The sequence below is a fragment of the Calidris pugnax genome, unplaced genomic scaffold, assembly GCF_001431845.1.
Source record: "Calidris pugnax isolate Ruff unplaced genomic scaffold, ASM143184v1 scaffold134, whole genome shotgun sequence".
In the NCBI taxonomy this organism is placed as follows: domain Eukaryota; kingdom Metazoa; phylum Chordata; class Aves; order Charadriiformes; family Scolopacidae; genus Calidris; species Calidris pugnax.
The window spans coordinates 310,191-335,331 of NW_015090873.1; the positions used below are offsets into that span (position 1 = coordinate 310,191).

A 25,141-nucleotide genomic window follows, 5' to 3' on the forward strand; every position below is an offset into this window, starting at 1 on the left:
TTCCCCCCCCCCCCCAGTAGTTTTGGACTTATTATTTTCTGTGGGTAAATACAGGAAGGGTTTTGCAGAGACTGTGCAGAGTCTCACAATGTGGTTTCAATGAGAGAACATTCTGGTTTTTACTGGGTTACACAGGGCAGGACTTTTTAACAAAACTGTTTCTTTTTATGTGCCTGGAAGGGACATTACTATTAGTGGTTTATAAGAGAAAGACAGCAGTGTATTTAAGATATCTTGAAGACATTAGGTAACATTAAAGAGCCATGTGAAGATTCAAGTATGCCTAGAAGAAAAGAGAACAGCGAGTAGCTTGTGCGGATACCTGCACATAGCTTTTTGTAAGCCTTTGAACTGTTTTAGATATAAAAGACACCCCTATTTCAAAGGCCACCAGGCCTTCTGCTGCTCTAATTCTCTCCCAAAGTCCTTAGGTAACAGAATCCACTCTAGGGAAGTTAAGATTTTTCCTAGATTCAGTTACTGGGGCAGAACTGTTATTTGGCTGCAAAGCAGTACACAGGCAGTGGACATTAGGATGGGACCATGGCAAAGGAGAAGAAGCAAAGGAGAAATCTTACTCTACAGCAATGCTGTCGGAAAGAAAAGCAAGTACCACATTCCACAGTGTTTACTTTGGGTTTTAATATCAATGCAATAGAATAAATTGCTTATTGACCACCTTAAGAATGACTGATGAGTCAGTACTGGGTGTTATGTGACACATGAGGGATGCACATATACATCCCCTTGAAGGTGAATCTTTATTCCCCAGTTTGAAGCTGGCTGGCTGTAGTGTTCCTTCCATATGCTTATCTTGGTGGTACTGTTTTACCCACTCATCGACCAGTCCTTCTGCTCGTGTCAATTTGCACGTCGCCCTACGCAGCTGAAGGTGAAGGGACACGTACGTCCCCGCCTGTGAATGAGAATGAGAAGGAACACGCTCCCTAACGCTTGCTATTTTAGTGACAAGAAGCCTGTCTTCTTTAAGCACTGCTTTAACTGCAAATAAAAGTATATTGCATATCTGGCAACACATCAGCAGGGTGACCTTCTGCTGCTCAGTTTATGTGCTGTGAAAAATAAAGAGCTGAGCACATCCCCCCAGAGAGCTTTGCCAAAGGGGGTTGATCCCACTTGATCCTCCGCAGTTAACACCACTCCACAGTCGCAGGAGGTGGAAAGGTGACTTCGGTGGTGGGATCAGATGACTTTCATGGTAGATTCTTCAGGTGATGGACAATGTTCTCCTGCCCAGTTGCCGGGAGCTTGATGGGGATGTGACTGAAGGGCACCCAGCATGGCTTGCCTGCTGCAGTGGTCACACTGGCCCCATGGATCTGCTCTAAACTGCATCAAACTCAACTGGCATTGATCAACCGAGAAGGGAAAGAGGGTTTGTTTCTGCTCCCACAACTCTGCCTTGCTAAGCACCCCCTATACACTATTTAGAACAGCAAGCAGCAGTATGTAGATACTTACACATAGCTTTTTATAAGCCTTTGAACTGTTTCAGACCAGGCACAGATGTTGTATCAACAGCTCCTGATCTCCAGTGACGAAGACTTCTCTCTGTTTCTGTGTAGTTCTCTTTGGATCTCCTTGGAGCGATGCTGCTGTCACCACTGCTGCTCCCCTCTGGTGGCCTCTCCAACACTTGTTTCTTGAAGGATGCTTGATCTCTTCCTCCGTACCTGTCCTGCAGTGGTTTAGGCATATCCAAATGTGTTTCTACCCCTTCTTGCAGGCAAGACTGATAAGACTTCTGTGCAAAGGCATTGCAGGAAAATTTCACAATATAGTCAATGTGAACATCTAACGTGCATAATAGATGGAAAGAGAGAGAGGTTTACCCAGTTGGAATACAGAATTTGGAAGTAAGTTACTTGCAGATCTTCTTATTGCAATTCTGTCCTAGACAATAATAATGAAGTATTGATGGAAGTTTTGCCAGAGCAAAGACTGCTGGGTTTCATACAGAGGAAAGATAGTATCTTCATTTAATTTTATTAGACTCTTGATACTCTGCCCATGTATTTTTTAATTCACCACAGTAAAATTCTAATTAAAGAACAGACTTTGCCTCCCATTAATGACACTAAAAAAAAAAAACATTTTAAAGAATGCAGCATCTTCTCTAAAAAAATTATAATGAGAAGACAATCCACCAGTGTTGTATAGAATGTTGTCGCTCCCTTATGAAGCGTTTCATGATTTTAAACTCCTTGTAGCATCTAGAGTGTCAGTAGAGTTAAAGGCTCATTAAACTGAGCAGTAATTTCTACAAAAAGAAATAGGAAATATTCTCAGATATTTTTTGTGTGTTCTAATTTTCCCTTCTTTTGAAGCCTCTGTCAAAATAGCTCATGATAGAAATTCTGAAAACTCAACACTTTGATATCTGTCAGGAGTTGAAGTTGTTTCTCCATTTTGCTGCTTCCAAAATACATTGAGTTCATTACGGGATTTGACAAGGCTGACATCCAAACGCTCAGTTCGTCTTTGACTTAGAGTGATTTTGTTTTCATTTATCCAAAATAAAAATATACAACTGAGTAACTGTTCTAGGCATTCTACAGAGTACTGTAGGAATGTTCTGTAACCAAGGATTACTTTGGAAAGAAAATGTTTCCTCAGAAGATACTAAATAAACTGCAGGGTCTCTAAAGTGCTGTGATTGAATTAGGTACCACATGTTGGAGAGTCAATGACTAATGAGATCATCATCTGAGATTAAATCATGACCTAAATCAGCCACATGTTTCTTATCTGATTCAGACAATGAACTTCAGAGAGAATCAGTACGATCTTTCTTGAATGATGAAAAGCTGTTCTCCTGTCTCTAAGGAAAAAAACCAACCCAACACAAAATTAGATTAATTTCCTCCTGTGAGTAATAATCTATCTGTTTGGGGAAAAATCCACTGATGTTCCCTTCCCATCTTTTCCTTTCTATCTGATGCAGACGGATGTATCAACTTGGAAAACGTTGACTGCAAGTTCTGCCAGCCTCAGATTAACCTCCGATTTTTGCCACTTGGGTTGATAGTTTTACAAATGCATATTTACATATGCAAAGTGTATTCTCTGGGCAGTCTTAGAGGCATAAACATTGAGACTGGCATTTTCTTCATTTTAGTTGTGTGTGCTGTGACTGAAAGTCTGGCACTGGAGATAAAATGCTGGTGCATACACCACTGCACAGACACCCTCGTTTGAGAACCTTAAGGCTGCAAAGCTACAGGCTCAGAAGACAGAAAATGCCAGGGCATGTAAGCCACAGCCTGTGCTCACATAATTAAAGAAAATATCGTAATTCATAGGCTCAAATACTGAATTACTGCTGCACTTCCAACCTTTAATCTGACATTTTCTTATTTTTGTGACACCGACTTCATAAGTCAAATGCCTTATTTGTGTGTGATGTTCCCTGCTTTGTTTGTTTTCCCTTAAAACCAAATGGAGAATATGAAAAAAATTCCTTGAAGGGTGTCGTCAAGCTGATATACAGACAGTTCATCAGCATGGACCAGAGCAAACCTCTGACATGTGGGTAATGGACTAAGAGTAGAAAGCTGTCACCCTTCTCTGTGGGCCACTTATTACATGGAGATTAAACAGCCAGTGGCCCATGGCTGCTACTGGGAACAGTTGTAAGAGAAGTCCTGCTAAGCCCCCGAAGCCTTTAATTGCAGATTGCTTTTAATACAGATGAAATCTTTGAGGAATGTGGGTAATGAATTATCCAGAGTATCCAGGCACTGAGTACCTCCAAATTGCGTTTTTTATGGTTTGATCAGGTAGAGGTGGATTTTCACTGGGGCACAGGAGCACACCCCTGGGTGTGGGGCAGGGCTCTTCCAGATTTCAAGCTATTGCTCTGTACATGGAAGGTGTCCCAGCCTGTCGGTGAAAAGGATATAAAAATGGATTTTAACAAGCAAAAACTACTGCTTTAGCCTAATGATTTAAGCTAAAATTCCCTTTCCCCTATTCCTCAAACCAATAGACTGAGTGAGCCTGAAGCTGAAACTGGAGGGGGTAATTTCTACGTAACAGCGAAGCTGTCAGGGACCAGACAAAGCATCCTTCAGTGGAAAACACACAATTCTACCAACTACCCCCCTGTGACAGATAATCTAAATTATATTTGGAGCAGGATTATTTATTAAAACCTGGTGTTAGCTTCATTGTCCCCCAGGAAAGTATTTATTTACAGAAATCCAACTTATTTGTTGCTTTGACAGGTAGGACCTCTCTCATTTGTAAGACCCGAGGAAGACACTGTGTCACCTGGTCGGTTATCAGTGTCTTGAGATGGTTATGAAGAAGAAAATCAGCCGCAGTTTGAGCGGCGTGGCCTAATCTGCCAGTGCCCACTGGTGTGTCTGTTGTGTGGATGAGGCCTCCTCATCCTGAAATATTGGTCTCTAAGCATTTGCAAGAACATTTTTGAAGGGAATTTCAGCAAATCTGGGTTATTTTGAGGACGACCGTCATCCTTAAACATGTGTTAGCAATTCCAAGCAGTTCTACAGCAGTACGGTTATATTAAGGGGAGAATATAGCCCTAATTTCGAAATAAAATCTAAAATAATCTATCTTAAAATAGATCCTCCTAGACTGAGTAAGTTAATTTTGTTTCCTGATTGTATCTTTTAAAGGTTAGTATCCCATTTAAACATTTCAAACCGAATTGGGAACTATTCCAGAATATTGATTATTGACTATTAGTTAGTCTTGCTTTAGCAAATTTGCAGAAAGTTCCTTTAAAGCCTGGATTAATTGAAGATCCCCATCAGCCAAGTGTGGTCCTTGAGTCCTTAGGCTAAGAAAAGCAACCACTGGATTTTTTTCAGCTATGCCTTCTGCAGAGTGTTTACGAATGTCCCACTGACTTTGCAGACCCAGAATGCAGCCCTGGTCACTGGCTATAAAGAGAGACACATGCAGGGTTATGCTAATGAGAACAAAATGAACATAGACCTTAAGACCACAGATCCTGGTGCTGCTGTGAGAGAAGATGCTGTTTTCATATTAATAGCGTATCTTTGCAGTGACGGAAGAGCACTGGAAGAGCACTTTTGACTCTCTCTTGTTGGGATAAGTCACTTGATAAATGTCATCCCTTCCTTGGGAGTCCTTTTATTTATCTGCTGAATTTTTCCACTTGTGTGTTCGCTGTGTCGTTACCCGGCTTGTGCTGCTGCACTAAATCCTGGGTAGCTCTATTGACCCGGAGCACAGCAATTCACCAGCCGTTCCTGGAGGGGAAACCAGCCGCTTGGGAGCCAAGCAGCACTTCCAATGTGTCCTTGTTGTGTATTTAACAGGACAGGACTGGAAACAGGCCGTCATGCACGACTCTAGTGGTGGATATGCAGAGCCTGCTGCAATTAGCCCTCACTTCAACAAGCCACTGAGGCTTCCAGGTGGGGGTAGGGATGCAGAGAGGAGGAAAACGTATTTGCTGTATCGAGCAAGCTTTCCATGGGGGGATGAATCTTTCACCCGTCTCACTACAGCATGCAGACAACTGTAATTATCCTTAGGCACCCAGCATCATCCTTTACAGAGCTGTATTCATTTTTATTGGTGGCAATTAATCTCTAGTCATATTTTCAAAGGAGAAAAAGTGAGTAAGTTACCCAGGGATTGTTGGCACGTGGTCTGAAAGATGGCAGCTCCCTTTAATGTAGCATCTCCCAAGAGAGCGCTGGCTATTCCAGACTCATCTCTCATGGTATCAACATCCACACGTGCAGAGAGTCTAAGGGGAGCATTTGTACCTCCCTGACATCACCACTCCCAGGTTGCTTTTCTTATTGATGGTGTAGTTAAAGTCTCTGTATCATTCTGACATTTTTAATGGTATATGCATTTACAGCATAGCTCTTTGTGGAAGTTGTAGTTAGCTTTCTGTTCACATGTTGTTGCTATTATTATTTATCTCTATTATAGTAACACACAGAGGCTACCAACAAGAGCAGGATTAGGCTGTGTGAGGCTTGGGTTGTGTTTTCAAACAGCCTCCTTGTGCCCACAGGAGAAGTGGTGCTGAGGATCCTGAAGTGCAGCCTGGCTTTCCTGGCTCTGAGGCTTCTTTGCCCTGTATCTCAGAAACTGGAATTGCTATCACACACCAGCAAGGATTTGCCACACTGATGTATGGAGAAAAAAATATGTTGTAGTTGCAGAAGCCACTGGTTTTTTCTTTTTTTTTAATTTTCTAGCTGGACTTGTAGATCCCAGTCCCACAGCTAGTCATGCACTTGAGTAGCCTCACACGCTACTGGTCTGATTGATTGAGCTCAGTGGAATCACTTGTATGAATAAATACTTGGATTTAGCTTATCAGCTTTGTATCTGCCTATCTTTGTAAAGGCACAGAAGTTGCCACAGTGCAGATCTATGAGTTCTCACAATATAAATATCACTTAATGTCCCAGTGAAATCATATAGGTAAAGAATTTACTTGCAACTCCACAGTCTGTCACTGCAACGTGGGACTTAAAGGAAAGGGGGAAAGGAAACCAATAGAAACTGGTAAACTTTGAGCAACAATTGTCTTATTTTCATGTGAGATTACTGCAGTATAAAATCAGGTGAGGGTGATATTTCATTATCACCAGTGTTGCACTAACACATTGCCAACGAATTTCCTTCAATTCCCTTTGCAATTAATCAACAGTGGATGAAATGATATGGCAGGAAATGGCTCTGCTCGTTGTGACATCAGTAGGGCTTGAATGGATAGCTAAAAGCAGAAAACCTTTATCATCTGAGGTAAAGACTTCAATCTAGAAGATGCCAACTTGTCCCTGTGTGTGTGTGATCCCATCACTGGAGAGACAACGGGATGTTCACTTTGGTTGTACACACATACCACGTTCACCTTGGCTATACACACCTATTAGGAATAGGTTATACAAACCTATTCCTCAGGTTTCATACCATTTAGAGAACTCTAGTCAAAGCCTGGTTGTAATTTTAGGAGCATGAAGAGGAGCCTGACAATTGCTAAGGCTGTATCCCCCATCATAAATGAGACATGGTACAAGACCCATCTTTTTGTAGTTCTATTTTTTCCGTGTCTTCCATGAAGATTCAGATGTACTTTAATCCTCATTTTTATGTCCTCTCCCTAATAAATCCCCATGAAATTCACATTCTTAGTAGCTCTCTGGTATGCCAAGCTGTTTTATTTCATAGATAATTAAAACATTCTGGCTAGCTACTTTTGGGCTAAACATACTGAATGTTACAATGTGTGCTCACTGATGCCTTGTACTTAGAAGCCTTTGGAAAAATCTCTCTAACTGCCAGCTGGTTTTCTGGTCACCGCAGGCTTCTTTTATTATCCAGATTTGGTTTTTTATGATTTTACAACCAATTAGAAGAACTGCTGCTCTTTACTTAAGCATTTTGCTCTTCCCTTTGGCTAGATGGTGGAGTGAAATTTGGTACAGGGAGAAAGCAAGTGTGTGACTTAATATAAATAGTAAATAAGCGTTCAAATAAGACTGATTTTACATAAAAGGAGTTGGGGGGTCAGACACTCTAAATGTGAAACAAGGTGCTTGAGCTGCTGATGGGAAATGGTTTTTCCTTCCTATAAAAGGTTTGTTTTCTCCTTCGTGTTCTTTCAAAGTGAAAAACACAAACCGAGCAGGTGAATCTGATGATTGGAGTACTCACCTGAGACGTGGAAGACCAAGGATACAAGTCACATCTTCTAATGAGTGTTATTTATTCATATTAGGCAAATTAATTGCAGCTGGAATTATATCAGCCCAGAGCAACCCTCAGCCTGGCAGTCAGGGCTTTAACGTGAGATGTGGCCAGGTAGGAGTTATGTCCCTGGAGCAGGCAGGGTGAAGGCTGGTTCCCACCTTCCACTGCCCCACGCAAAGGGCCATCAGCCATGGTTGTGTTGGCTTTGTACCCAAGGCTTTGTACCCTTTGTGGAGCTGCAGAACTGCATCCCTTGGTGTTCAGGTTCTGCAGAAAACAAATCAGTGCTCCTGGAACGGAAATAGCTGGGAAACTCCATCAGCTCCGGCAGATTTGCTCCCTGCCCCAGAAGGCTTACGGAGTCTTAGCGAGTGTCTGTGTGAAATAAAGATGGATTGCCTCTTTCCACAGATTCTCAGTAATAATTTAAGACTTATAAAGAGTAAGATTTTGTTTGCTTGGCTCCCAGTGGTGTTAGTGAGGAACTATCATCCCTGTTTAGAGCTGTGGGAAAAATGAGGCAAAGCAATAAAATATCTTGTGTGAGGCAGAGGCAGGATTATGCACAGGGGTACAGAGCACGCTCTGCTTCCTGCAGGACATGAAACCATCTCTCTGCAAGTGCATCCTGGAAGGCCCTGCAGATCCTTCTGGAGACACTGGAATTGTCTTCTCATAGGTTTTATTTTGGCCTTTAACACAGCTGCTCAAGAAAGAGAAGCTTGTAAATTGGTAACTAGCAGTGCTGGCTGAGTGAAGCCTCTTTCTTTTCTTTTTCTGCTGAGTATCCTCAAAGTGACTGATGAGAAGGACAAAAAGTTTGCTGAAATTAACTGCTAGATCTAGGCCAGTGTGGGTTTATAGCCATGTACCGTAGAAGGATATCAGGCTGGATATTAGGAAAAATTTTTCCACTGAAAGGGTTCTCAGCCATTGGAATGGGCTGCCCAGGGAGGTGGTTGAGGCACCATCCCTGGAGGTGTTCAAAAGACGGGTTGATGTAGTGCTGGGAGGTATGGTTTAGTGATGGTGATGCTCCTTGTTTGTTGTGTGGGTGTCTATTTTTGTCAGTCAGGTTGACGGTTGGACAAGGTGATCTTTAAGGTCCCTATGTGGGTTTATAGCCATGTACCATAGAAGGAGAGGGCTATGGAACATATAGGACAGAGTTTCAGCCTTAAGGGAGCTTTACATTGACTTTGCTAAGTCTGGAAGCAGAGATCTGGGGCTGAGGCAGCCAGAGTCACCTGGGGATTAGTTTCTTTGCATGTCTGCAAAGAAAGGAGTTAGTGGAGACAGCTCTGTTGCTGGGATTACTCACTCGTTCCCTGTATGGGAGTGGATTTTTACGCTGGCAGAAGAGTTGTTGTGGGTATAAGAGAGGGCTATGGAACGTATAGGACAGAGTTTCAGCCTTAAGGGAGCTTTACATTGACTTTGCTAAGTCTGGAAGCAGAGATCTGGGGCTGAGGCAGCCAGTGTCACCTGGGGATTAGTTTCTTTGCATGTCTGCAGAGAAAGGAGTTAGTGGAGACAGCTCTGTTGCTGGGATTACTCACTCGTTCCCTGTATGGGAGTGGATTTTTACGCTGGCAGAAGAGTTGTTGTGGGTATAATTGAAACCAGCTCTGTGAGCACAACCAGCTGTACCTGGAAAATGAGCTGTAACTGTGTCTTTACCAGGGATTTTGCCAGCAGCTCTGTTCTGGACAGAATGGTAATTTGCTTCATCCTTGACATCGCTGTATTTCAAGGCTGCTAAGCGGAGGGTGGGTGGGACTAATGGAGAAACCCTTGGTTTTCTGCTGACCATTCCAAGGCTGCTAAGCGGAGGGTGGGACTACTGGAGAAACCCTTGGTTTTCTGCTGACCATTTACTGGGGAAACCTTAACTGGGTGTTTGCTTTGGGCTGGCTGTTTAGTGCACATCCATCTTACTCGTGTGTTGTGCAGGTGCTGATTGCTGTTTCTAGAGCAAATCAGGATCAAGCTATTTCTGGAGTTCTGACTTCCCTCTCATCCTGCATGTGGTCCTCAGAGGAGGAGAAGGATTTCTGGAGTTCTGACTTCCCTCTCGTCCTGCATGTGGTCCTCAGAGGAGGAGAAGGGATCAGGCAGGATTGTCACGTGAAGGGTCCTCACTGGGCTTTAATGCTTTCTCTAGGCAACCTCCTCTCCGTGTCACTGGCCACAGGGCTTGGGGCCCTTCTGTAATGCTACTACATACTGCTTCTGGCACAGAAATTACCTGACATACACACTCCATTCCTTCATCCCTAAGCCTGCTTTCAGCAGCCTCATGAAATTCCATCTCCAGTGTTTTCTTCCCTAACATCTCTTTACTCCAGCAAAAAACCTCCCAACAACTTCCCAGAAAAGCAACACCAAAGGCGAAAGCCTTCTTTAGATGATCGTATTTATTATCTTAAGGGAATGATGCAAAGAAACAATATTTGATGACATTATTAAATCTACAGGATTTGCTTGGCAATACTACCTGCCATTAACCATCCCTGGAGGTATTTAAGAAACGTGTCTCCATGTCACTGGCCACTGTAATGCTACTACATACTGCTACTGGCACAGAAATTACCTGACATACACACTCCATTCCTTCATCCCTAAGCCTGCTTTCAGCAGCCTCATGAAATTCCATCTCCAGTGTTTTCTTCCCTAACATCTCTTTACTCCAGCAAAAAACCTCCCAACAACTTCCCAGAAAAGCAACACCAAAGGCGAAAGCCTTCTTTAGATGATCGTATTTATTATCTTAAGGGAATGATGCAAAGAAACAATATTTGATGACATTATTAAATCTACAGGATTTGCTTGGCAATACTACCTGCCATTAACCATCCCTGGAGGTATTTAAGAAACGTATAGACATGGCTCTTCAGGGCATGCTCTAGTGCCCAAGGTTATTGGTTTATGGTGAGGTATTGAGTGTGGGGTTTAGTTGGTGGGTGCGGTGTTTTTGGTGGGCATTTGGTGTGGTGTTTTGGTTTTGGTTTTTTTTTTTTTTTTTTGTTTTCTAAGATTCTGTGATTAACTACATGGCAGCCAGGATGTAATCCTCTGCATCTAATTCCACTATAAATTCATTCCTTCCAGCTATCTAAGAGCACTGAGAAACAGGATATTAAAAGATTTAGGTCCTGATCCGATAAAGATGTTAAACAAGTCCTCAAATTTAGGTATATGACTAGTGCTGTTTTCTCTTTGCATGCTAGATCGGGGGGTGGTTTCAGAAAGTTTGAGGACCCTTTAGAACCTTCCTGGTCCTGTTGGTGCCCCTGCCTGGTTGCCACTTGCCACCCTCAGCCTGAGAGGCCTCGAGGAGATGCTGGTGATGCCTTTTCCTCATCGTCCCGCTGACGGCCCGTGTGTTTTGCAGGTTGTGACAGCGAGCACTGGGGCCCCCACTGCAGCAACCGCTGCCAGTGTCAGAACGAAGCCCTCTGCAACCCCATCACGGGCGCCTGCGTCTGCGCCGACGGCTACCAAGGCTGGCGCTGCGAGGAGCTCTGCGACCCCGGCACCTACGGCAAGGGCTGCCACTTCACCTGCCAGTGCCACAACGGAGCCACCTGCGACCACAGGACGGGAGAATGTCACTGCGCTCCCGGGTACACGGGGGTGTTGTAAGTTCCACAATCAGTGTATTTTATAGAATCATAGAATCATAGAATCATAGACCTCCAAAGGTCATCTAGTCCGACCCCCCCGCAGTCAGCAGGGACACCCCCAACTAGACCAGGTTGCCCAGGGCCTCGTCGAGCCTCTCCTTGAATATCTCCAGGGAAGGGGCCTCAACCACCTCCCTGGGCAACCTGTTCCAGTGCTCCACCACCCTCACAGTGAAGAACCCTCTCCTCATCTCCAATCTAAATCTGTTCCCCTCCAGCTTGAAGCCATTGCCCCTCGTCCTGTCACTGCAGGCCTTTCTAAACAGGCTCTCCCCAGCCTTCCTGTAGGCTCCCTTCAGGTACTTATTTTTACTCTGCCTGGTTTAACAGCCTGGCTCTGCAACCCCTTTAAACGCAATGAGTAATTGGCAAAACTTACACAGTCTCTGTATTACACACATTCCTTTGTGGAAATCAGGTAACAGAATTTCAGAGAGAGTAAATAAAGGAAATATCTTTTTTTTTTTTTTTTTTTGCTGCTAATTATACCTGTCTGCGTAATAAAATAAAATTTAGTGCTAAAGTGAACTTAAAAATCCATTATGTTTTCCAGCTTGTACAACAACTGTACCTGTTCCTAATTTCCGTGTGTGAATACAATCCAAATTACAGTTGTGTTTTTATAAGCAATTGGACATTTTACTCATTAGCAGTCCAGTGAATTATCAAATGGGACTTCCCATCCCCAATTTATTTGACTTTCAATCTAACTGAGGAGGCATTATTGTTAAGTATATCCGCTTACTATCTAGGGGGTAAATTTTAAACATAGTGAGCAGGGATTTAGCGTTGTGACTCCTATTAACTTTAAGGAGAATCACGTAGGTAAATCCCCGTCCACCACACTGAAAGTTTACCAGTAGGATTCACAAAATTTGCATTTTAATTTTAGGACAGCAAGCAATAGTTCCCTGTTCAAAATTGCCCACAGTGTAACATCAGTTCTCATTAGAGATCTTGCAGTAGTTTCAGAAGTAATTATGTTTTTCAAAGTTATTTAAGGGGAAAAGAAAATTTAGTCCCTGAATTTGGTTAGAGATTTATTGCCGGTGACTTAATACTTTTGCAGTCTAATATTATTTGTTGACCTGCATGAAGGGGAAAGAGAAAAAATAAAGACAGTATTAACCCTCATAAATAAGTGATATGCCTTTTGAATATTTAATTTGGTACCTGATTTCCTCATAGACTTGTGACCTCAGTCCTAGAAGCAGTCACTGCTAACGACTCTGCTCACTATTAGGAGTGGTCCCGTTGACATTAGTATGTCAGTTCTCAGCAGTAAGTACTTGCAGGGCCAACCCCTGATACGTTGTGTGAACACCCTCACCAGAGGACAGTCAGTCAGGGGAGGAACCTACTGAAGTTTCAGAACCTGGGATTAGAGAAAGGAGACACTGGTTTTTGCAGGGACTAGAATTACATTAGCCCCCCGTGTGTACTGAGGAAGACCCAATGAGCTTAAACAGCTTTTAAATGTTGTTGAGTTCTTGCCAGTCCATTATACACTGCAAATGTTAACAATTAGTAGTGACTGGAGAAATTTCAAGAATTTTAATCCCATCCTTGTATTGTGTTTGCAGCTTCTTTTATTGCCATGCCGCATAATTCACGTTGAGGGCTTTATCCTGCAGCTCTTACTTTCCTGGGCTATTTTAATGGGTATGAGTTGTCCTATTGAGATGGGTGGAATTTGGTGCGTGCACAAGGATTACACACACGCATCAGCCTTCCAGGATCCATGGCATAAATAACCCCAGCAGAAATAAAAGAAATTTTGGGTCATTGGTAATGCCAGCTGAGGTTTACTGAGGTTTCATAATTTGCATAAGGACTCCCATGATGACCTGTGCTGTGGATTTTCCTCGTTTACTGTTTCCTGTAAGTTTTTTTTAAAATAATCTCTTTGTTTTTTGTTTCTTCTCTCTCCATCAAGCTGTGAGGAGCTCTGTCCCCCGGGCAGTCATGGAGCTCAGTGTGAATTGCGCTGCCCTTGCCAGAACGGGGGAGTCTGTCACCACATCACTGGGGAGTGCTCCTGTCCCGCCGGGTGGACGGTGAGTAGGTTCTTCATACTCCTACCTCATTTAGAGGTTGGAATAGGAAGTTAATAGTTCATTGTCTCAGCAGACACCTGTGCTGTGATGTGTATCTGCCGTTTCTTGTCACGAGGCTCTAACAATTCTGAAACTGGGACCACCTTTGTTACGTGTGCACAGCACTTAGGCCACCAGTCTACGCCTGGTAGCTCCCATGTAGACTTAAATAAATGGCAGTAAACCAAGCAGTGACTACTCATTACATTTCTGTGAGGGAGAAGAGACAAAAAAATTGCCTCTGAATTGCAGTTCCTTGGAATATTCCCTGCAACCTTTGACACTGCCCTCACGTGGGACAGAAAGCTCAAAGCTCAGCCTCAAGATTGTCAAAAACACTGTTGTGTTCCCCCGTCAGGAGAGAGGGAGAAGGAGAAGCCAGGGGGAATTGAGTGGCTCAGGCAGGCGTTAAGGACTGACACAGGACACAGACACCAGTTGAGTGTCCTGTCCTTACTCAGGCATCATTCCCATTGATTGCAGTGGATTTGCTTGCATCAGGGGTTGCGCTGGAGGGAGCAAATTGCCCTGACCTTTAATCCTTTGTGTCAAGAAAGCAAGGCCAAACATTTTAAAAGTCCTCAACTTTATCAATAATGTAATAATTAACTCTCTTGGGGTTTGCCAAGTCTCACAGGCCTACATACCATTTAGCTGTACTAAAATTCCTGGCATTTTTCCTGTATGTGACAATTAGTCTCTTGGCAATCTTGCTGGATTTTAATGCATACGAGTCCTGTGATTTCTTATTTTAATGCGTGGAAGACCCTGAAGATCATCATTCAACTATGGCTTCTGATGGGGACTTAGACCTGGTGAAACATTTAAGGGCTGAGAGAGATGTTTATGTTCCTTTAGATTAGTACAGCAAATGCTGCCTCCATTTAATCACACAGCTGCTTTTAATTAAAAACTGCCAACCATGAGGTTCTGGTGGCTCTCAGGCAGCGGCGTAGGAGAACGTTGCTGCCCGTAATTCTGAAGTGGTTCTAAAATCTGAAGCGATTCAGATGTTTTTGAGGGCCTATCAGTCATTCTGGCTCTGCCCCTAAGAAGTGATTAATAAAGTGATTAACATTAAAAAAAAATTTAGGGTATTTTTTTCACCTCCCCTTGCCTTCTGCATGGCAATATTTCTGAGGATCTGAGTTGTTTTGCTGTACTCTCCCTTACCTGTATTTTACCAGGAGTTTTCTCTCTTTGTGTAAATTTTAAAAATCACTAAAGAGATATAAGACTGCCAGAATAGAGCAGGAATTTTTCAGAGCTGTTTTAGGATGCAGCATAGACCCTAAAGAAGAACCACAGCACTGGGGCTGCACAGCATCTGTGGTCGTGCATTCTGGCCCACTTCTGCCCTGTCCCTTACAGCTTGAAGTTTCTCCTCTGCATTTTTAGTGGCCTAGTGAGACTTTCTGAAAACTGTGTTGTTGTCTGCTCTGTCCCCAGAGAAACCCTAGAGTTAACAATTGATGTTTGAAACAAGCATAACTGAAAATTGAAGAGAGAGATCAAGTATTCCGGGGAAAGAAACTGAAATTATAAGTAAAAGCACTCAGCTTGTAAATGTTGAGATTTTAAGTATAAAAGGTCTCTCCAGGGTTTTAATGAAAAGCTGGTAATTCAGTACACAGGGAGAGAAAAAATATTTTTTCAAGCTATATTTTTAACACTTGGTGGTTGGAATGGTTTGGAAAGTGAGACATGAGTGGGCTGTAAATGAGCGAGTGAGATGGGATTGCTAGACAGCATTCATTTTATTTCACACCATGGATAGTCTTTCTTTGACATCGGGAATTTTACTTGCTGATTTTGAGGCTTGAGACTGCACGTATGTATTGAATATACCATCAGGTTGGAAGGAGAGAATTCTCCCTGGATTTATAGAAGTGCAAATCCACTTGGATTTTATTGCTGCTGGATGAGCAGCAACTTTTATCCTTTCCTAGGGTAGGCTTATTAACAGCAGCTCGTCTCCCTCAGGGGTTTGGTTGCCTGTGGGATGTGCAAGGGGAGGCAATAAGTTGATGAGGAGGAAGTTCTAGGGTTCTTAGGTTCTTCCTTGGATGTGCCATCTTCAAAGCCTGGTTCTTTTATTACTTGTAATATTTCTTTCCTCCTGCTTCCTCCCACCCAGTGCAGACTCTCCCAGAAGCACAACAAGTTATACCAAGTGGGTCCTGTGAGATTTTACTGTCCCATGGGTTTTTTGCCAGGAGGATGGTGGCTAACAGCATGGATTGTTGAACTAGTCAACAAGATGTAGCTCCCAGCATGCTACGATATTGGGCTTTTTCCACTTCTGTGTGTTTGTGGCAGTGGGAGTTAGTGGGTGGCTGCCCTAGGGCCTCATTAACAATTTACAGATTTAATTCTATACATCTTTCTCATTTGCAGTATTAAATCCTCCAAGCACTCTCAGGAAGTAGGGAGGGAAGCTAAATTCAGCATTTACAATGACTCTCAGAAACACTTTTGAAGGACTAGATCTCTGTGCTCAGGACAGCAGTAATCTCTCCTTACGTGACAGAACATTTGTCACTGGCAACACACCCTGTTTGGTCCCAGATCCTTTTCTCAAGGCTCTACCTCATGGTGCCATGTTAATGCAACACATTCTGCTGATCACTTCTTTCTTATTGCCTCTGGGCTTTGTGAAGCAACTATAATTTGTGGTTTGGTCTATTTTTCTTTCTGTTGTGGATTTTAAACATGGGGGTATATGAGAAAATGGAGCAGAAAAAAATCATTTCTATATACCAGATGGTAATAATATAGCAAACAATGTCAAAGGCAGAATCTGATGAGATCAGGGCCTTAAAAAAGGTGCTGATGATGTGAACTTTACTGATTAGATGTATAAGCAGCAGGAAGCGTTGGTCTGACAGATGTATTTAGATTAGATGTATAAGCAGCAGGAAGCGTTGGTCTGACATTTGATCCTCCAGAGAGGGATATTTTGGATTCCCTTAGTACATATTAATGCAAAAAGTATGCCTAAAGATTCTCTTGGCTCCAGGGGAATGCAGCACAGAGTATTGCTTTCTCATCATTTGTTGATAGAAATCCTGTTCCTTTTGAGACGTCAAGAGAGAAAGTATTTATTATCAAGATAAATGGATACTTACATTTTCAGATATATGGTGTTGTGTATTACTCAAGTCCAGAGACACCACTTTTTTAACGCTGTGATCTGAAAGTTCTTGAACTGAGGCCAACCTGTCTGTTTTATAGCCAAGGAGACACCTCTCCCTGGTTAGGAAAGGCCTCAAGTATCTGTTTTATGATTACATTGAAGAGCAGCCTCTCCACTTTGGGGTTGTTGCTACCGCTGAACTTGCCAAACCCCTGAGCGAGAACCCCGAGGAGTGAAACCAGCCATTATCTCCCCCTTTTATGTTTTTTATAAATTGTGTCTAATATGTGCCTTGCTCAAAATTCAGAGGCCCTGGGGCTTGGTTAGGAAAGTAAGACTTCTGAGAGATTTTTTTTTTTTTTAAAAAAAGGGAGGGGGCAAACTCTCATCACTTCTGTCAGGCCGCGCTGTGCGTGGCTCTGGCACGGCACCACTCGCTGCAGTTGCCAAACGTTTTCCGTTAAAGGACCCCCATCTTCAGACCCCAGCACTGCCAGACTCAGTTTGGCTGAAGTTACTCAGCTGGATGCCAGCCTCAAATTTTATGTTTGCTCACATTAAAAAAAAAAACCCACCACATTCATACAACTTCTAAGAAAGTCTGGGGAAATCCTCGTGAGGCCTTGATAGTCTTTGTAAGAAAATCCTGGTAAGGTAGGGGACATTATGTGATATCTGGGGGAAAAGCACCTGAGTTTGGCAGATAAAGTCTCCAAAGAGACACCTCACACACCTTGTGGTGGCACATTCTCTGCCTGGGGGCTGAACAAGGCTTGCCCAGCAGTTGCTTTTCCTGGTGAGCAGTACCAGGGTGCACCACCAGGAATGGCAGCCTGGCTTTGTGCTTCTGGAGGTGGTTAAGCAGGGAGAAGAATGAGGAAAAACCTCAGAGATGGGGATTTGGGTCCAGAGGAGAGGACTAAAAGAGAGCCTGCAGCAAGGATTTGGAATAAAGAGGCTGGAGAGCAGAGAGCTGGGAGCATAAAATGGGGGACGGAGGTAGCCACCAAGACATGGAGTTGGGGCAGGTCAGGGACTGAGATATGGCTCCAAAGTTGGGGATAAGGAGCTCAGAGGACGTTGGATGATGCCTCTAGCCAGTGTTCAGGGATTAGGCAGATTTTCCACTGCAAAATCACTTCTAGCCAAAAGGCTGCTGCACTGCTGATGTGGAGAGTCAAATTGCTTCTAAGTCATCACTGGTGGCTTTCTGCAACTATCACAGTCTGTTGTTCCCATCCTGCCTCCTCCAGGGCTTAGACAAAGCACTGGCAGATGCCATTCTGTGCTGCTTGAAGAGATGAGTGCGGGGGCTGGATGAGAGTAGAGGGAATGAAGTGGGTAGGATCTGAAGAGTAGTAGAGGACTTTTACAGCAGCTGGATTTGGGCTTCTTCGTGGTTGGATGAAGTGGGTCTGTCTGAACAGGGGAGATCATCATAGACTATCACAACTAGCAGAACTTGGTCCTCTCAGTGCAGTCTTCTCAACAATCCCCCTCTTCCCAGATGTCTACTTTGTGACACTTAGCCAGGGTAGGTCCAACAACTTTTCTGTCTCTATTTCACCAGCACACGTGCAGCTTTGTAGCCTTCTCTGGTTGCCTTTAACCTCTCCCAAGCCTTCCTGCATCTATTCAAGGAGCAGTGAATATCTTGCCCCCTCAGGTGCAGTTTATGGGAGGAGATCCAGAGAAGAGAACTTTCAGTGACTGTACAGCGGCGAGAAAAATCCTTCTGGAGATAGGATAAACAGGCATTTACTCTGGGAAGCAAATTTTGAGACTCTCTTTTGCCCATCTTAAACAGAAAAAATATTGCCTCTACACTTAGATCTAGCTTTAGCAAGAAGGACAATAAAAATCCAAGCTGCATATAGAAATTTATTGCGTTCTGAATATTGACTGACATCTAGCTCTTTCTGCAACCTTACCAGGGGCTGGTGTGTGCGCAGCCGTGTCCTCCTGGAACGTTTGGAATTAACTGCAGCCAGGACTGTCCATGCCACAACGGAGGACAATGTGATCCCGTGACAGGAAAATGCATCTGTACGGCTGGCTACATAGGAGACAGGTAAAAATCAAAACCCCAAAGCCTTTCATTTTAACCATGGACTGGCAATATTTATATCCCTTCTAGGACAATCTTGCTCTCTGAAAAATGGTGTTATGTTTCTATTGCTCCAATTAGGTTCATCCTTCTGAAGCGGTTCAAGCATTATAAATGTGGTGATGTTATTACTTTTTATTGGCAATGCTCTCCATTTACAGGGTTTTTTTTTAATATAACTTTTAAAATTTAATGGATTAAATTTAATTTAGATATTTACAGTGATAAATTTAATAGAGAGCATTACATGTTTACAAGATATGTAAATGAACTATATACAAATTAATATCCTCAAGAGTAAGCAATGCAGCAGTTGAATGTTTCCTTCAGCCCCTCTGTGCTGCTGCAGCACTGATCCATCTCAGACACCAACAAGGGGTGATAAATGCTCAGCATTTAAAAATGAGAGCCTTCACCCACACATCCATCAGGGGAGATGACAATAGTGTTTTACAAAGGTGTCATGGATTCAGGAAAATGACTACACAGCAAAATCAAGGTGGGATTGTAACACGTGTTGGCGTAGCCCTGCAGCAGGGCTAAGCGTGGTAGGGAACTGCAGTTAAACAGGCTTGCAAATGCAGTTTTCACAAGAGGTTGGGCTGTGCCACCAGCATTTCCAGAGACCATGGGCACAGCTCGCTAGTGTGTGTGATGCTGAAGCCCTTTCTCTGCTATCTTTCCTTTTTTTATTAGCTCTAACAACCTCGTATCAGTATACTGACATATGCTGACAATTATACTTTTATGCAGCAAAGCTCATTGGAATATCTCATTTCTTGCTTCATTGTACAATCAGCAAGTCTTTATAGCACACAAACAGAGTAAGCTCCAGCACGGTGCTGAGGTTCAGAAGGCCATGCTCTTTACCATTAAATGTGGAAGTTCCTTGTTTCCATTTTATCAACAGCAGTGATTGGAGGGTCCCTGGAGATTATTTCAGGATTTTTATGTGGTTAAACATGGTGAAATACTAATTTTTTCCAATTAATGTAGTGGAGAAGACATCGGTGTGTCTCTCTTTCCCCATCCTCCATCTGGAGACAATGATTCCAGCCATAGGGTACGATATAATTACTGTTGCAAACCAAAGCTTTCTCTTTTTCTCCTTTTGGAGACAATTTCACCAAAGGAAGCAACTGTGCAGCCTGGACACTTATACTGGTGACCACATCTCAATCACAAGCTGTCCCCAGTCCTGGCCATGTTCAGGAAGGCTTTTCAGATCTACACTTGGAGAAAAGTGAGAGAGATTTGGACTTCAAAGAGAGATGTTACTTGGGAAGACAGAAGCGGGGAGGGACAAAATAGGGCATGATCAGTTGGAAAAGACGGAGAAGATGCCAAGCGAAGGTCACCTTCTGGACCTGCACCAAAGCAACCCCCTTAGGGATGGCTCAGCTGCCCTCTCCTGGAGCAGGGGAGTAAAGGATGGACACTGAAGGGAGAGGCAGAAGAGCAGAAGTGCGGACGTGTGGAAGGGTGAATGAGAACAGGAGAAATTTCGGTGAAATGGCAGTTCCAAAAGCTTTTCTAGCAGCAGGGAAATGCATTATATTAGTGTAGAAATTCCCACCTTTCAAATGAGTTCTCAAAAGGTTAAAACATATTTATTTATCAGCCTTTAATAAGCCTTCAATAAGGGAGGTGAAACCTTTGGCCCATTCTATTCTCGCTTGAGCCAGGACAGCACATTCCTGTAGCGGTTCGCTCTGAACACGTACCCTCAGCTGGCTGTTAACCACACTTGGCTGATGGCAAGTTGCCCACTGATTTCAGTGAGGGCAGGAGCGGGCACAAGGTCTTTAAAAAAGTCCAAATTGCTTTCCTTAGTTACGTGTTCATACAGCGGGGACAATGGGACAGATCAGTCAGCACCATTTTAGCTTAAAGTCTGTTTTACTTTCTGGGTCTCATGCAACTGTTGCAGTGTTACCATAGAACTGCAAATACAGCAGGAGAATGCTGCTGCACAACAAAATAGTGTTTTTTTTAAAATCTTACCAGGCAATGAAAAATTTTTCTTAATAATAACAGATATTGTGAACAACGATAAAAAACGTAAGCACACTTTCATCTACTCTCATCTTTTTTAGTTGTCAGTAAGTGCTATATAATACCACTGTTCTTCATCTTGTGCAGAAGATAATAACACATAGTTAGATAAATATTTGTGAAGATTAAATGGTCATGAAGGTCTGTGTTAAGTGTCATTGCCACACTTTGTTCCCTACCTGTTTCCCAGGAAGCGGCACTGCGCTAAATATCTAGGAAATTTGCAGATGCTGGTAATAACTCCAGGCAGCTTTCTGCTCGGCTAAAATGACAGGATGTGTCATGTAAATGTGTTTTGCAAACTGGAAAGGAGTAATAGCAGAAGCCCAGTGAGAAGCTGAGGATGGGGTGTCTGAGAATTCAGTGCCTGACAGGAAAAGTGAACGTGCTGGTTTAGCTTTGTTTTCCATTTTGCCATTAAACCTGAAGATTGCATCTTAACAGAATAAACACTACATTTGTTATAACAATATAAGCAGACTTATTCTCTTCTTGTTGTGTTTGCACCTGTATCTTTTATCAACAGAATGGCAATCTCCAGGTTACTGTGTTTTGGATGGCTGTTAATATTTGTCTGTGCTACAGAAATGTGATCCCTGTTTCTAAACAAACAAACAGAAAAGCCTAAAAAACTTCACAGCACTATTCCATGAAAAAAAAATTTATCTGGGAAAAAAAATAATGTAGGTGTATGTACTAAGTTAATCTGTTAAGCAGGCTGTCTTATGTTTAATATTTTGTGAAATTGCTTCCATTAATTCTACAGGTGACAGCCATATTATCCTATCCCAACCCAAATAATTATAGTACATATTAAAGTTCAGTGGATATTATAATACGAATCTCCCCAGATAGGCAGAAAGCAATGTAAATTAAACAAGAAACATAACTAGGGCTTAGCAGCTCATTTTGTAATTTAATTGAACAATGTATCTGGTTGTTAATGGTGCTATGGACACATTAGATTGATATGTTGCAAAGGAAAGATGTTTAAGTAGAAAGCTAATTCCTGCTGTGATTATTCTTATGTTCCAGAGGAGTCATTATTAGTATTCTTTGTATAAAATTCATTAGCGGTAGCTGCTTGATCTCCAAATAAATAAGTTGGTTAAATTGTTAGTAGAAAAAGGCTAATTATGTAAATGGATTAGGTCGTCAATATTTCATTTCCAGATGCTTTTCTCCCTGCTAGGTAATGCTTCATCTTCTATAAATATAGAATGATATAGTGCACTATTGACTAAGTATTCATCTCGTTGAGTACAGCGCTCTCCTGCTAACTAGTTGAGCTGTGTACAGCAATGGAGACATAAGGCATCTTAATACGTTCTTCATTGCATTTCATTTGCTTTAAGTGTCTCAGTCCTAATGTTACCCATTTTTTGCTGGTTATTTCCTTTGCAGCTGAATTACCCTGAGAGCAGCGGGGCCAGCAGCCAGGACCGCGGGTGATCCTCTGGGCTCCTTCCCTTCCTCTTTGTCACAGGCTCCTCTCTCTTTGGCTCTCAAATGAACTCCTGAACTCGGATTGTGCAGCTAGTAACCGTGTGGATGCTTGCTGCAATTAAATCCCTAGCTAGGCCTTTTGTTTTGTTCATTTATTTTTAGTAAAACGTGATAATCTGAAGCTGCAAAGGCAATGCTCTTCTTATATACCGGCTGCGTTCACTGCAGTTTTGCCTGGCTTGCATCACACATTAGTCTTTTATTACTGATCATTATATTAACTCTCACCTGCCAGCTGTGAAATGACCCGCAGAAAGACATTTAACAATTGCCTCTATCCACTGAGTTTACGGTACACACTTTAATCAATGCTCAGGATTAAATTAATGCTGATAGGCAATTTCCAATATCTGGCATCCATGCGATAAGGGAATTGGGCTTTTCTGGGCTTCTTTTTATTTTTTTTATTAACTGAAAAGGCCTATCTATATTTCACGGTGGATCATGTAAACTGTAGTACTGACTCGTTGCAGAATTTTGAAACCACTGAATCATGTCAAGCACGGAATCAATTGCTTTCTTTAGGAACTTAGTTGAGCTTTTCAGAGTAGGAAATATTATAAACACTTCACCTGGTTGTGTAGGACAATGAAACAGACTTTTTGGCAGATTTCATAATGTATCCAGCAGGGAAATATTTTAAACAGTGCATGGAAGGTACAATTTAAAGCAATCTGGGTATAGTGTTTCCAGGTTCCATTTTTATTTGTATCAAATATTAAAAATGTTGGCAATTTTGGAGAAGATACTACACTAAGGACTGTAAAAAGTGATTTGTCTTGAGATTTTATACCACTGAGCATCCCTGGAGTAAGAGATGAGAAGCAAATTCAAGCTTTAGTTCCCCAGAACACATACAAAAGATAAAGGAGTGTATTTTCTCCTCATTGGTCGAAAGCTGGTGCAAGGATGGCATAGAGGGAAAGTAAAACTACACGTTGCTGGAGAACACTTTACTCAATATTGCTTAATAGACCACATTCCCTTTCAATCCTCGTTATCACTGAGAGGACCATATGTTTTTAAAGAAGGTGCACAATGCTTTTGTAATAAAAAGAAAGCAAACAGGTGAGGGTTTTTTAATAAAGTATCTTATTCTGTATCAATTTCCTATGGTTGATGAATGGAATTGTCAAGGTCCAGGAAACAAGAATGCACTTTGTTAACTAAGATAATATTAACTAATGCAAATTTTGCAGGATATAATTAGACAGAGATTAATGCGCTTTCAGTTAACAGCAATTTCCATGCCCAAGGTATCACATCACTCCAATGATATCATCAGTTCACCGTATATTACGTAAATAAATGAGCAATGATTTTGTACTTAATTCATTAACCAAAACATTCCCCTGTGAAAGTCATGAGCAGGCTAAACTACGGCATTTGATTGGATCCTCTCTCACATCTTTCATTGCAGGTGTCAAGAGGAGTGTCCTATCGGGACATATGGCTTTCAGTGCACACAAAGGTGTGACTGCCAAAACGGGGCAAAGTGTTACCATGTAAATGGAGCCTGTATGTGTGACCCTGGATTTAAAGGCATTCATTGCCAAGAAAGAATGTGTCCAGAAGGTTTATATGGCCTCAAATGCAACAAGAGGTGTCCTTGCAATGTTACCAACACTCTCAGGTATGTACATCGTATTATATACAAGTGCAGGGACTGGCCAAATGAAAGCATTGGGAAACAAGTCAATTAACTACACCTAGTGCCTCTTTATCTGTAGTTTTAATTAAGAACACAGACAGTTCCTCTGGATTGCAACCTTTGATTTAAATGACCTCAGGTTTGGAACCATCAGCCTCAGTCCAGTCAGCTACTAAGCATATATCTGTTAACTATTTAAATAGTTGTATTAAAATCTGAAACAGTCTGACATATGACCTTATCCTGTAACCGCAGTCTTCTAGGCACAAGAACTATCACTTGATGCCCGTATGTATGTATAATAACCCACTGATGTCTAAAAAATACAGACACATTTACTCAAATCCATCATTTTAGCTCTTTTTATGACATAGGTTTTCTTGTTAGATCTATAGACAGCAAGGGGACTTTCAAAACGAAACCTAATTTGCTTCAGTTTATGTCTCGTGGCAAATTACCTTGTTGAAAACACTTGAGGCAGATCTATAAATAGACTGAAATCAATATCCCCAAGTCACTCTATGGAACTGTAGTGAAGTCGACATTGTCAAAATAGACATCTCTCGTGTGTGCCTATTTTTGCTCATTCAGTATGTGTATGTGTGAAATATTCAGGAAAATAAATATCAAGGAAGTATACCTAAAAAAGGAATAAGCCTCCCATAAAAGGTCAGGTTTCGATGTTTTATTCCCTTTTGCTTCTTTTTATAATCCGATTCTTCAGGTTCTCATGACTCAGACCTAACGCCACAAACAGGCTTGCACCTAACATGAGATAGGCTGAATGTACTTTTCCTGTTGCAAGTGTGAATTTTTTCCAAATCCTGAAGAAAATGAAGAACTTAAGGCTCTTCCTTGTTATTGCCTATTTGTTGCCTTTTGTAACCCCTTCCCTTGTTTACTGACTGCTGGAATTGCTATTTGGGGATTCCTCACTCCCTCACATGCAGTAAAGGGAACCTGGGCAGCAAAACCCCCCTGGCCTGGGCTATTCTGATGGACAAGAGCACCTACATTTCCTTAGCACACCTGCAAGATGCCCAGCCCCTCAGCTCCCACTTTTCCTCCTTTTTCTGCCCATTACTGTTAAGCATTCACAGCCCATTCAGGACCGTGTAGGCTTTGGAGGGAGGGGGGGATAATTGATGCCCAAGGAAATGTGCCCTTGAT

The 25,141-nt window shown here is 42.4% G+C and overlaps 1 protein-coding gene across 1 annotated transcript in view; it reads left to right on the forward strand.

The window, feature by feature from the left end:
* The window catches only part of MEGF11 (multiple EGF-like-domains 11), a 291,887-nt gene that overhangs the window by 172,619 nt on the left and 94,127 nt on the right, over positions 1-25,141 (forward strand). The window contains exons 7-10 of the mRNA XM_014946132.1: positions 11,129-11,375; positions 13,357-13,477; positions 18,587-18,723; positions 23,741-23,953. Of these exons, the coding sequence (XP_014801618.1) occupies positions 11,129-11,375; positions 13,357-13,477; positions 18,587-18,723; positions 23,741-23,953 (718 nt within the window). The remainder of the gene's footprint in view (positions 1-11,128; positions 11,376-13,356; positions 13,478-18,586; positions 18,724-23,740; positions 23,954-25,141) is intronic.